The sequence below is a fragment of the Rutidosis leptorrhynchoides genome, chromosome 2 (assembly GCF_046630445.1).
Source record: "Rutidosis leptorrhynchoides isolate AG116_Rl617_1_P2 chromosome 2, CSIRO_AGI_Rlap_v1, whole genome shotgun sequence".
In the NCBI taxonomy this organism is placed as follows: domain Eukaryota; kingdom Viridiplantae; phylum Streptophyta; class Magnoliopsida; order Asterales; family Asteraceae; genus Rutidosis; species Rutidosis leptorrhynchoides.
In genome coordinates, this window is record NC_092334.1 from 517,269,583 (window position 1) to 517,283,742 (window position 14,160).

The 14,160-nt window shown below is 32.6% G+C and overlaps 1 protein-coding gene across 1 annotated transcript; it reads left to right on the forward strand.

Annotated features, from left to right (window-relative positions):
- The first annotated feature begins 1,519 nt into the window (after positions 1-1,519).
- On the forward strand, positions 1,520-7,622 carry LOC139892852 (uncharacterized). The gene is made up of 14 exons (XM_071875982.1): positions 1,520-1,705; positions 4,131-4,242; positions 4,357-4,469; positions 4,711-4,833; positions 5,162-5,334; positions 5,417-5,492; positions 5,650-5,736; positions 5,845-5,925; positions 6,001-6,033; positions 6,134-6,187; positions 6,281-6,322; positions 6,471-6,549; positions 6,882-6,952; positions 7,536-7,622. The coding sequence occupies exons 1-14, from the start codon at positions 1,520-1,522 to the stop codon at positions 7,620-7,622; spliced, it is 1,317 nt and encodes a 438-aa protein (XP_071732083.1).
- The last annotated feature ends 6,538 nt before the right edge of the window (positions 7,623-14,160 follow it).

Consider the following 14,160-nt stretch of genomic DNA (forward strand, 5'->3'; position numbering starts at 1 on the left):
CAAAATAAACCAATAGAGGCTATATTTATATAACAAAGTAATAAGTCGGTTCCGTAAAACGATTTCGATGTCAGTTGTAAAAAGGGATCACAATTCTATTGTGATTACTTTTACTTATCCAATTTAGCCCAACGTCTTGTTAAAGTCCAGTACATATATTCCTTTACAATTCCAATTGTAAAGAGTAAATATAAATATTATATATTATATTAATTAATACATTAATTAATTTCATTATTACTTTAATAATATATATTTCATATATATTATTAAATGACGTCTAGGTGTATAAGTGTGTGACCCCGAAAGCTCACATTAATTCAGCTATATAGTTATGTGTTGTACCTTGCGTATTAATCCTATATGAATATCCGTTACACCACCCACACGCAGACACGCTAAACGGCTTCCCCACCCCTTCATTCCACACGACCACACCCATCATCCATCTATTTTATTTCCTCCTATTATTAAATTTCACGTTTTTTTTCTCTTCAAAATAACTACGTAGTATTAATTAATTAATTAATGATGATGATAGCAAAAGTTTCTTTCTTCAAATAGTCAAGAAAGTAATAACTAATGATGATAGCAAAATGTTTTTTCTTCAAAACGTCAAACAATCAGCCAATCACATGTCTACGTCACAAATATACACATTTTCATGAATATTTATAATAGTTCTAACTCGAATCTACAACTTTAAAATTGTTGTTAGTACCAAAAAAAAAAAACTATGGCTTGAGTGGTATGAGGTGTGATTCAATTTGGGGTACTGCTAACTCAGGTTCAATTCTCACTCCAAGCAGGGAATTTCCAACCTTTGATGGTACTGCCAACATCAATGCGATTTGGGAAGGTCTCTTGAGGGGGGGTTTCCCAACCTTCGATGGTACTGCCAACATCGTCGCGAATTGGGTTTCCTCCTAACGTGTGTGTGGGTGACAAATGAGAGTATTCGATGTCGATATCGCCGTTATAAAAAAAAAATATATATACCCAAAAAAACTAATTATACATTGATACATTTGTTTTAAGGATCACTTTCTGTAATGATTAGCATATATCTTAAACACTGTCAACTTCATATGGCAAAGAAAAAAAAAATATTAAAGACCTTCTTTGATCACACAACAAATAGGAATTTGTAATCATCAATCAAAATCATAATAAAGTTTTATATAAAAAAGAAAAATGCGAAAATGACAAATTCAATGATACACTATTTATGTTACCAAAAAAAATTCTTAAAAAATAAAAACAAAAACAAAAACAATATCGTCACATTCAATTTTGAGTTATTGACCTGGATCATGCCAATATCTATCTTCAAATAAATATAAAATAAATAAATAAATAATAAATCCTGCCATACGTATTCATCTTATACATACACAAACAAAAACTTGCACATTTTTCATCAAACACACCTCTTACCTTCTATTACTATTATTACTACTATATACTGGTATATACATTTATCAAATTCTCATAAATCAAATATTCTTGATAATTAACAATGGCAAGGTGGTGGGACAGTGCTCGCGAGCTACGGCCATTACTGCACTTGTTGTTGCCGCTTTGTTTTCATTGGGTCGCTGAAGAAATGACAGTTTCTGTGCTCGTTGATGTCACGACAGAAGCTCTTTGTCCTGGCGAAAATACGTGTTCTGAAGCTATTTATCTCAATGGTCTTCAACAAACTGTACGTATACATGCTATCTTTATTTGATCATAATCATAATTTATGCTTAATTACTACTCCGTAGTAGATATATTATCAAGTTATGCAACGGATAATTATTATCTCTTCACCTTTTTTTTACATAGTTGTAGCGTGATTGTGATAAAATTAGTACAGTAGTATTAATTGGACGATTCCGATTAAATGCAACGTGGTGATTAAATTAGTGTTAGGCCATGATCATAAACTAATATGCTGTTTAATTACTTTCTAGGTATTATTATTAAAATTGTTTATTATTTATTAGTGGATGATGATCACGTTTTTTAACTACTCCATATTAGCTTACTTGACCAGAAATTCCCCAATTTTTTTAATTTGATTTAATATTTATCTTTTGGTCCTAACCATCCAAAAATATGATAGTGGTTGTGTTGAGGACTTGAGGTCATGATATATTAACGAGAGAATTTCACTTGCAACATATTTTACGATGTTAAGAAAGGGTTAGAAACGGTTATAAAATAATCCAGTTAAATTGCGTACATTAGAGTAAAAACACTTGTCCACACAGATTGGCAAGAACATAAAAACCATATCCGTTTTCCTTTTTTTTTTTTTTTTTTTTTTGGTGCTTCGTCTATTTGTGTATGAAATGATAATAAGTACTGTAGTAATTTTTGCTTTCTAGCTAAACTGACCATGTTTTGCATATGAATGGGTGGGTCATGATGAAGAGTTGAATGGCACATGGATTCTGCCAACCTTTGGTTGTTTCGTGCATGTACATTTTTGTTCCTTTTCTTTTGAATGTTTCTAATTTTGTGTTTGTGATAACCTTATACTTCAAAAGGGAAAGTAGCGTAATAAAATAAAGAAAACCCAGGATATAATGAGTCATGAATGAAATGGAATTTGACCCAATGGTAAATGTCAAACCTTAACAAATATAAATAATTTCGAGATAGTCTAATTCCGTTATTAATCGTTTAGATAGCATTTGGATTAAAGCCTATTGGTACTCATATAAATAATTTTAATTGTTCATTGTTATAAACTAGTGACTGAAGCCGATTGTGGTGAGATTTGGTAAAAATCCTTTTATAAATGGCTCTGTTGTCTTGGGGAGGGTTGAGCTTGCTTCTTCTCCAAAGTCTTCTTGGTCATTGATACGAGCTGTCCTTAATAGAACCGATCTTATTCTCTAAACAATCGGAATTTCGTACTTCTGTTGGATCCTCCCTATCTCCTGATCGAGCTTGTGTAGGTAGATGTTGTCTGGTAGGGCCGATAGTAATACATTGTGTGGGACGGAGTATAGTAAGGGCCCTTCTCCGCCCCTACGAGTCGTCTAGCAAAAAAGACTTTCTGAATGGGGTAAAAGAACTTGGGGCCACCGATCTCTTCCTTAAAGATGGGGATGAGTCGATATCGGCGGATGGTGTGAAAACACTTCCTGATGTCGAATTCCAAGAACTAGCGAGAGGTTCCCCACTCTTCTTTGATCCGTCTTAGGGCCGAGTGGCAGCCTCGACCCGAGCGGAAGTGCGATGTGTCTGGAAACTCGGGATTGTAAATGGGTTCGAGTACCATCGCCTCTTTCATGATCTTGTTTATATGTAGAACTACTGTGAGCGGTCTAAACTTCAACCCGTATTTCTTTCTTCATATTATATTGTAAAGGGGAGCAAAGCCCAATTTTTTCTCCCTATGTTGATAGATCAAGGGCCCTCCCACCGTCGGTAGTGGCTAGAGGTGGTGGCGACGTGATGCTAATAGCGGTGCCGTGGTCGGAGGTCGGCGGAGCTTGTTTGTGGTGGTTGATGGAGATTGAAAATGGTGGTGTGTACTTAAGAAATTAAATAAAATTAGAAAATGTATAAACACCAAAAATCCCTTGTAAACAAAACTAAATTAGTTACAGTTCACATGGTGTATTTGTAATTTCACAGTTGTTCGTAAATAGTATATATGTATAATGTATAATATAATATAATATAATTTTCAATAATATAATACAAAGTTGTTCAATAATTACTAGTAATAAACTTAACATTACTACTACGGAGTATTTTTTAAAGACAATAAATTCCTAATATATACGTAAAAAAAAATAAGACTAGCAAACAACTAGTAATTACAGTTACAATTCTTAATGATAACATCGACCGCGGACTTTAAAATAGATATTAGAAATCATAAACACAATTTTAATCTACATCAAACACTACTACTACTACTACATGCTAAATAAAGATTCAAGATTACTAAAACGATACATACATACCAAACTTTTATTAGGAAAGTATGGTATGCTTATCTTTCTACATTGTGTAATATATACTTTCATCAAATCAAATATTCAGTTGTTTTTTCAGTGCATCTCATTTTTGGATTTGCTGATATGATAGGTTTATGTTTCGTGTCTGTATTGTCATGTACGTAGATTGTAGGAATATTCAAGATGATCATGCTTCCAGTTTTAGGACAACTTTCAGATGAATATGGACGTAAACCGCTGCTCCTCGTTACAGTATCCACAACTATAGTCCCCTTTAGTAAGTGTGTTCTTCAAACATATTTTATGCCCAATTTATTCATCAATATATTGCATTACATTACATTGGGTAATTATAAAACTATTTTATTTTTATTACCATTTCATCTCTCAGCCCTGCTAGCCATAAGTGAGTCGAAAGCATTTGTGTACGCTTATTATACTCTTCGAACAATTTCATATATCATCAGTCAAGGAAGTATTTTCTGCATTGCTGTCGCGTATGTGGTAAGTCTCGTTTAATTATACTTTCCTTTTCTAAGCATTAAACAAAGGTTTGATTTAGTTATTATTTGATTATTAAAATTGTTCAAAAAGATAAAGGAATATGTATCACTTTCTGATGCTGCAAACTAGTCCAGATGACCTCAAAAGTCAAACCGTATCTGTTGGGATATTTTTCAACACAATATGGATTATTCACATAGATTACATAAACGGGAAGAGTTAAAAGTCTCCTTTTTCGCAGGCAGATATTGTTGATAACAGAAAGAGGGCGGCTGTTTTTAGTTGGATAACAGGTTTATTTTCTGCATCACATGTTATAGGAAATCTCCTGGCGCGTTTTCTTCCCGAAGAGCATATATTTGAGGTATGATGATCTTACTACAGTAGTATACAGTGTAAAAACGAGCGGGTCGTAACAGGGTCAGGTTAGAATGGGTAATTAGTAATACGGGTCAAATTAAGTGACCAGCTTTTTCTGTTCCTTTTACCTTCATTAATATTAATATGTTTAAGTCTAGTTTCTTCAAAATATATGATTCAAGGTGTCGAAAACTTTATCAGTACAAATTGGGCGACTTTTGACCCGTTTGACCTTCTAACTCAACTGGTCAAAAGTGCTACTTCTAGCTTAGCATAATATGCCATTTGTAATTTTCTTTAAACTTTTTTCTAATAAGATTCTTCTAATTCAGGTTTCAATAGGTCTGTTGATCGTGTGTCCGGTTTATATGTCAATCTTTCTGGTTGAGACAGTTAAGTCGACCCCGAAGCCCGAACAACACTCGTCTTATTTGAGTAAATCACTTGCAGTTGTTCAAGAACGTTATAAGACGATGAAATATGCTGTAACTATCGTCTTAAGCACGTATGTGTATTTCAACAATATTAGTACTAATTAATTTCTTAAGTTATTTCTAATGTTACTACTTCGGTGTTATTCATTACAGTCCAACGTTGAGCAGCATCTCTGTCGTCTCTTTCTTTTATGAACTGGGAATGTCTGGCATCAGCACTGTTTTACTGGTATACTTAATATATAGTATCTGTGAATATATTCACATTTCTTATAAATGGTTAGATACTTATAAGATTCAGATGTTAGATACATTACTAAAAGTCAACGTTAGTCAACATCCGACTCGGCCCTGACTCATCCACGGCTTCCTTTTAATGTTGGCAGTATTACCTGAAAGCAGCATTCGGTTTTGACAAAAATCAACTTTCAGAAATTCTAAGCATGGTTGGTGTAGGTTCAATTGTTTCTCAGGTTTGTTCTTCTACTTTAAAATACAATTGTGCTCTTAATTTAATAATTGAATGTTTATATAATTGTGTTCTTAATTCTAACAAAAAACATGTCTTCATTGGTTTCTAGTTAGTGGTGCTTCCGCTAGCTAATCCATTAGTTGGAGAGAAAGTAATATTGTGCGCAGGCTTACTAGCATCGATAGCTTATGTACGTTCACTTCATATTCGCTCGACCAATACATTCTTTTTGTAATATAATCTCATAAATTTGGAGTTTTTGCAGGCATTGCTTTATGGCTTTGCATGGGCTTCTTGGGTAATATCTTTGTAACTCATTTCATTTGGTTCGAATGGGTTGATTTTGGCTGTGCTTTATTGCAAACGAGTGAATCATATAAATTGGTACGCATTTGCAGGTACCGTACCTTAGTGCATCATTTGGTGTCATCTTTATCCTTGTTAAACCGTCTGTAAGTTCTCTTACTCGAAATTGACTCTACGTCCTTAGTTTGACTTGGACTGCTCATTGTTAAGTATCTGATGACACTTGATCATTTCAACAGACTTATGCAGTTATATCAAAAGGGTCAAGATCAACTGATCAGGTTTGTATAATCATTTTAATTTACATTTTACTACAATTTCACTTCCATTTTGTATGTCCTATTTTCTCTTATTTGGTGCTGCCCATTAATTAAGCGGTGGAAACAAAAACTTAGATTTATTAAGTGTATTTGGCTAATTGAATCTCAGGGAAAAGCGCAGACTTTTATTGCTGGTGTGCAATCAATTGCGAGCTTATTATCACCATTGGCGATAACTCCATTGACTAGTAAGTTCCGATCTTTGTTCAAGTTATTAACTGTTGTAACCATGGGAATTAGTATGACCCATTTACTTATTAACTGGTTAAATATAATGGGTCAAGCAAAGAAACAGGCCAAACGGGTTGAAAGTGATCAAAAGTGTATGGCTAACGCGTACAACCTACCAAATTGCTAGTTGTAAAATAATTTTATTAATTTCATAATCACCTTTTACATACATTTTATCCGTAAAAGGAACGTTCAAAAACTGGACAAAAAGTGTTTCTTGTCAAATTTTTATTACCGTCCCTATATATAAGATTTTGACTGCAAGTTGACTCTTTATTCGTTGTTGCAGCATGGTTCTTGTCCAGCAATGCACCTTTTGACTGCAAAGGCTTTGGTATCATTTGTGCCTCTTTATGCATGGTAAGCCTACTCAACCAACACTAGGACCACAAACTCATCATACATTATAACCACGCAGGCTTGCCTGAGTGGCCACCGAGTTGCCCAATGAAGCACACCAACCGGGTTCAATCCTTGGCTATGTCAAATTGTTCAAAAGGGGAGTGTGACTAGAGGGTGCGCATAATGCGCAATTTACCCGGTACCAGGTCTCGCGCTCGGGAGGCTTGATTACCTGAGGTTCTACCTTCTATGGGGGAGCCAATGTGCTCGTTCATAGGAGGGTTTCCTTGCTTACCAAAAAAAAAAAAAAAAATCATACATTATATTATATTATACGGAGTACATTATATTATATTATACTTACAACACAAGGTTATATTGTTGTTTCAATTTATTTAATTGTCGTATTGTTATTGTTCATTAAGGTTGAATGCGTAATTTTTATTTTTAGTCTAATGCAGAAGCTTCCTTTTATTTTTATTATAATTTTTCCCCCTTCTCTGTAAACACGTCCAATTTTAATTTGTTTTTGGGCTTTCCTATTTTTCCCCAACGAAGTGGGGCCACCAACCTTCTAACGGTCTGTATACAAATATTTCAGGTTATCTCATTGTGTTTTGCATGCTCGCTTAAAGTGGAATCACCACAGGATGATGAAGATAATATGGAAGCACCACTAGTATCTTAAAGTTTGTAGGAGCAGCTTATAGCAAGATCTCAATGCAAATGTTAACAGTTTGCCATCTTAAAATCTTCTTGTCTTTGGTTTATCTTGTTGGTATCTAAATTAAAATTTGATTGGTTTGTTGAGTAATCATTCGAATAATACTTGTGTTTATCACCAAATATTCCGCATAATATATTTGGTCGCTTTCACTCAATCCTGTTTTCATCTCCCAATCAGCTCAAAATATAAAAGTAGTGGTAAATTTTAAATGGTAAAATATAAAATGGACATTTATGAAAACAAAACTCAAAATAATCTAATATATAATTTTATAAAAGACTAAAAACATGATGTCATTAAAAAGGTTTATTAAAGCTTAAAAAAATTAAAAAATAAAAAGAAAAAAGACTAGCCTATATGCTGATGTCATTAAGGGTAATCAATTTTTAATTAAAGAATTAAAATTCAATTAGAAAATTACGCAGTAGAGGGTTTTAAAAGAAAAGAAAATACAATTACAAATTTACGGAGTAATCATTTGACCAGCTCCATGTAGGATTAATGTGCAAGGTACAACATATAACTATATGGTCAACTTCATTTGAGCCTTCGGGGTCACACACATATACACCGAGACGTCAAATAAAATATATATATGATGTATATATATTACTCAAGTAACAAAATAGTAAATCGAAATTAATTCATTTACTATTCATATGAATAGTAAATGAAACGAAATTAATTAATTTACTATTCACATGAAAGCGACATGATAGAAATTATTAATTATAAGTTACATAACATACCCCTAAAGTATTTGAGAAATACGACTTTTTAAAATCGAGGATTTTGGGAATCAAAATATAGATAGAAACAAAATAACTTTGTACGCGTTTTGTTTCACGGACTTCACAATTCAATGTTTACTTTTACACATATATTATAAATATAAGCGTTGATTGGTTTTTGGAAGAGTAAGTCAGACAAAAAGAAAAGGAAACACATAATTGCAATTCTCATATTCTTTTGACAAGAAAATATATCAAAGCAACATTATATTGCTTTCTTGATTTCTTTCTTGAAAGTAATCATACGAAGTATTATCATTTTAGTAGTTTCACACAATTAATCAAGGGTTGATTAATTTGTTACTTGGTTTTGGACTAACATCCATTGACGGTCGTTTGAAGTGTAGTGTGGACTATCCTAAGAGACGGTCATATTTTTGATCGTAGGTTTCTCTCCTTCAATCAGTTTCTTCAATAAAGGTATATCGTTTACTCACTTTGTGAATTACATATTTTGACAATTATTAGTGGTGTAACTGGATCTTTGGGATCGTTAATCATGTGCATGTTTTATTAAATTTAAATATATGTATATTTAATTTTGTAAATGGTTTATAAAATAATAATTGATTATTATTTTAACTATCCGCTGCGTTAATCTGATTTAAAAGTACACACGATTTTCCAACAGTGGTATCCGAGCCGCTTTTACAACATCTTAATTGTCGCATGATTTTCTTTAGATTTAGCTTTGTGGTGAATTGGTAAAAGTTGAAACCTTTTTGGTTTTTAAAGTCAACGCGGTTGATTTAGACTTAACCTCATGACGCACAAATATGATTGAAAGAATATCACTATTTTAAATTGTAGATTTAATTGTTATGGCTTGAATATTTATTATAATTGTTTATTGTTATATTCCATGGTTATACACATGCATTATAACCATGGACAAGCCATATATAGGTTTTAATAATGTTGTTATTAAAATTGTGATTGCATACATAGCCCGTAATGCCCCGACCTATGTGTTTGATTATATGTGATTGTTGATTACGGCAATATTATGTCATGTTGATTATTTATTTTATTAGAAAGGCCATTTTGAAGCCAAAGTTGTATTATATTTATTTTACATTTTCATAGTATTGTATTTAAGTTTATTCTAAATTGTAAAAGTATTAGATTAGTTGTACTTTTCAATTTTAAATAAATGTAATAAGATGAATATTAAAGATAAAGATGCAACGTGGATTTTGATTTAGAAGATGGCGAACATGTCAAGTTGACAACGATGGTGTTTGTCAGTTTTCACTTGATTCTTGAATTAAGTGGGAGCTACGATATTACCCTTAGTTTGACCTCTTGATCCCATGTCGGCTCATGGGATCAAGCATAGGATTTTTGGGCTAGGCTATGTGTGTGTGATGCATAGTTGTGTTTTAATTTTGCATTTATATATAGTTGTTGATTAGAATATATATGCTAAATGTTTTTGATGAAAACATTAAATAAAACTGGTAACGAGTTTCAAATATTAAAATTGATGATTTTAAAAGGTTAAACTCTAACGAGTTTAAAGTTAAATAATTTTGAGACTCAAGTTATATATGTTTTTGATGAAAACATCAAATAAAATCGTAAACGGTTTCAAAGATTAAAATTGATGATTTTAAAAGTTAAACTCTAACGAGTTTAAAGTTAAATGATTTTGAAAGTCAGATAATATATATGGGCGACATCTTTTAAAACTGTTTTAAAACGATACACAATGTGTATTTGTTATTTTTATATATAAAATTGTGATGACCCGGAAATTTTTGACCAAATTTAAACTTAATCTTTAATGTTTCCGACACGATAAGCAAAGTCTATGAAGTTGAATCTCAAAATTTTGAACTATTCAATTACCCTTCGATTGTTTTCAATGATTCGCAAACCATTATATGTAAATAGATACATATATATACTATAACTTGAAAACGTAACAACATTTTAATTGTTTAATACCGTACATTAAACTTATTGGTTTAAATATTTATTTGAATATATATGATAAGTTGGAATATTAATTGTATGAATAAATTGCGACGTATATTTAAAACGTGTTTATGAATGTTGAAAATATATATTAACTTGGTCATAAAACGATTTGTTATTATATATCAACAAATAGCGAGACAATGATTTATAGAAGTAAATGACCAAAACACTCGAAAGTTTAAGATACACTTTAAATGATATAGTTTATTGATAATTTAGACTATATTTTGACAAAGGTACAAGTCACAAAACGTAAATTGCGAGTTTTCTAAGCGTACGAAAATGCGTTCGAGAAACCGGAACCGGGACATAAGTCGAGTGACAACGTACGAGTTATCGGAACGAAAATTACAAGTCAACTATGCATGTGAATTTAATATAATATATAATTAATTATATAAATTAAATATATTATATATATTATATAAAATTATGTTGACAAACAAAAAGTTAAAAGTTTGTGAGCTGGATCAGAGGGCCATGCGATCGCATGGCCTTGAAGCACAAATCCCATGCGATCGCATGGGGTACTTTTTCAGAAAAGGTTCTATAAATTGCTCAGTTTTCACACTTCTTTCTCTAAATTATATATTACTCCGTATTTATTTTATTTATTATTATTATTATTATTATTATTATTATTATTATTATTATTATTATTATTATTATTATTATTATTATTAATCTTATTATTATTAATATTATTAATTAGTATTATACATAAAATACTACGACGAGGTTATGAGCGTGTCACTTTCAAAAATGAATTTTTGAGCGGGATAAAGTTAAGGAAATTATGGGTTATAGCTATGGAGGTTATGGGTAATGTTCATGGGTATGATTTACAAGTCAAACCTACTGTTATCATCTATGTTGCGTCTACGTACTTTTCTGCAATATTGAATCACAATATTGATACGTAAGCATTTATATTTTATCTTTTATACATTAATTGTGTATCCATGTCTAGTGCTCGAGTATATATATTTATACATGTTTGTATGCTAAATTTCATCGTTAAACAGTTTATAATGAATTACGAATTAAATACATATATTACTGGTAAAAGGTATATGATATACATGTTTTCGGAAAGCTGGTGAAAAATCAATAACTTTTCATTTAGACACCGAATAGTTTCGATGAACGGATTAAAAGATATGATCAACTGAATTATGATTGACGTTAATTGAAATTGCTTTTGAATCTGCAATTAAGATTTAAACAACTTGTTTACGAGATTGATAAAGTGAACTTTTAAATATTACCAACCGAGTAAATGACTCCTTATATAAGGTATATCTCGTTTTGTTGAACTATTGTCAAAATTGACTTTTTGAAACGACTTTGGATAACTTTTGTATGTCAATCTCGAGCATTAGGATTATGATACACTATGACCTGACCTAGCTTGATAGACATTTATTGACCAACATATGTTCTCTAGGTTGAGATCTACGGTTATTTGGTAATCCGAGTTTCAGTCACATTTTGGTGAACGACTTTATATGCTGCTAAGGTGAGTTTCATTTGCTCCCTTTTTAATTGCTTTTGCAATATATATTTTTGGGCTGAGAATACATGCACTTTATTTTAAACGCAATGGATACAAGTACATACTAAATTCTACACTGAGTTTGAACCGAAAATCCCTTAGCTTTGGTAACTAGTAACTGCCAGTTATAAGAACTGGTGGGCGCGAGTAGTAGTATATGGATCCATAGGGCTTGATATCCCCGTCCGAGCTAGAGCACTAGCCTTTTAACGGACGTATGCTATTTGAGAAGCGTACATGTTGGTTTGCGTGTATTATTAAGATGATTATACAAAGGGTACAAATTATATATACGTTAAGTTTAGTTACCAGGGTGCTCAATTTCGTAGAATATTTTGATAAACGTTTTCTGGATGAAACAACTGAAATCTTGTGATCCACTTTTATATACAAATTATGTGAAACACTAAAACTATGAACTCACCAACCTCTGTGTTGACACTTGTTAGCATGTTTATTCTCAGGTTCCTAGAAGTCTTCCACTGTTTGCTTATATGTTAGACAAGCTATGTGCCCGGAGTCTTACATGACATATTTTTCAAGGAAACGTTGCATTCACCAAATCATCACCAAGTAACTTATTTTGACTGCATTGTCAACGGAAGTATCATTGTAAACTATTATATTACGGTGATTGTCTATATGTAGAAATCATCAGATGTCGAAAATCTTTGATTTAAATATTCAATTATGGTGTGCCTTTTCAAAAGAATGCAATGTTTACAAAACGTATCATATAGAGGTCAAATACCTCGCAATGAAATCGATGAATGACGTGTTCGTCCATATGGATTTGGAGCGATCGTCACAGTTGGTATCAGAGCGTTGGTCCTAGCGAACCAGGTCTTGCATGAGTGTGTCTAACTGATAGTTGTTAGGATGCATTAGTAAGTCTGGACTTTGACCGTGTGCATGTCAAAAGTTTTGCTTATCATTTCTTGTCGAAAATTACATGCTTATCATTCCTAGTCTAGACACGTTTTACTGCATTGATTGCATGAATAGTGTATAGACAAAATTCATATCTTAGCGTATCTGTTACTGTAAACTTTTCCTGACATCTTTCGAAAATTTTTCCGTGATTTATGGAATTTGGTATTATATATACATATGTAAATTATGTATTGAAGAATACCAAACTAAATTCTATAATCTAATTCATATCAAAAATCATCTCCCTAATTATACAAGATGGATCCCGTATCTAGTTCAAATTCCTTAAATTCCGACAGCTATTCCGATATGGATATTCACATGAACTCCGAAGACAGTGTAACCGGAATGGATCAACCAATTAGCCATCATCTATTCTGGATGAATTGGGGATGGGTTCGTAGCTTACTTAGTCATTGGAGACAAGAAGAAGGCGATCCCTTCCATCCACCACATTGCCCTCTTGGCGAAGAACCTGAAGCACTTACCGGCGAACCTGTCTGTAATACCATTTTCTCTCTCATTTCTAGAGTATCTAGTCATGATTATATACTATCTCACATTCTAAATCTTATTCGTCCGCTCGTCCGAACCACCGATCATCCCGGTATAATAGAAGAAGTCAACGAGCTTCGCGCTCGGGTAGTGGCTTTGGAGAATATGGTGCGAAGGTTACAAACACCAGCAGCAGCACCAGCAGCATAACCAGTACCACCATCATCAACAACAACAGTACCATTACCACCATCAACAACCACATCCGCATCCCACACCTCAATATCACATCTAAAAACTGTACTTCATATATCAACATCATACGCACCGTAGATACCAAGGAGTGCCAACAACAATAAATGATGAAGTACCGATTCATAACTTCATCGAAGAAATATTCTACGGTGATTATGTAATCTCTAAAATCTTAGAGATTATTTATCCCAGTTCTAACCATAAATCAGATAAATAGAAGGAAGAATAGAAACCCTGACAAGAATGATGCATAAGGTACAAGCTAGACTTGTTTTACCAACAGCATCAATAGTACCCTTAGCCTCACCAGCACAGTTAGTGCTGTCAACATCATTAGAATCATCAGCACCTCTAACATCACAAGCTCCGCCAGTTCAAGAAAGCACCGTGGATATTATTACAAGTCAACAACGCGTATATTTGTATCAACGAGTTATGAAATATTAACTCATTCCCTCTGAAGAATTTATATGTATATCTTATATAT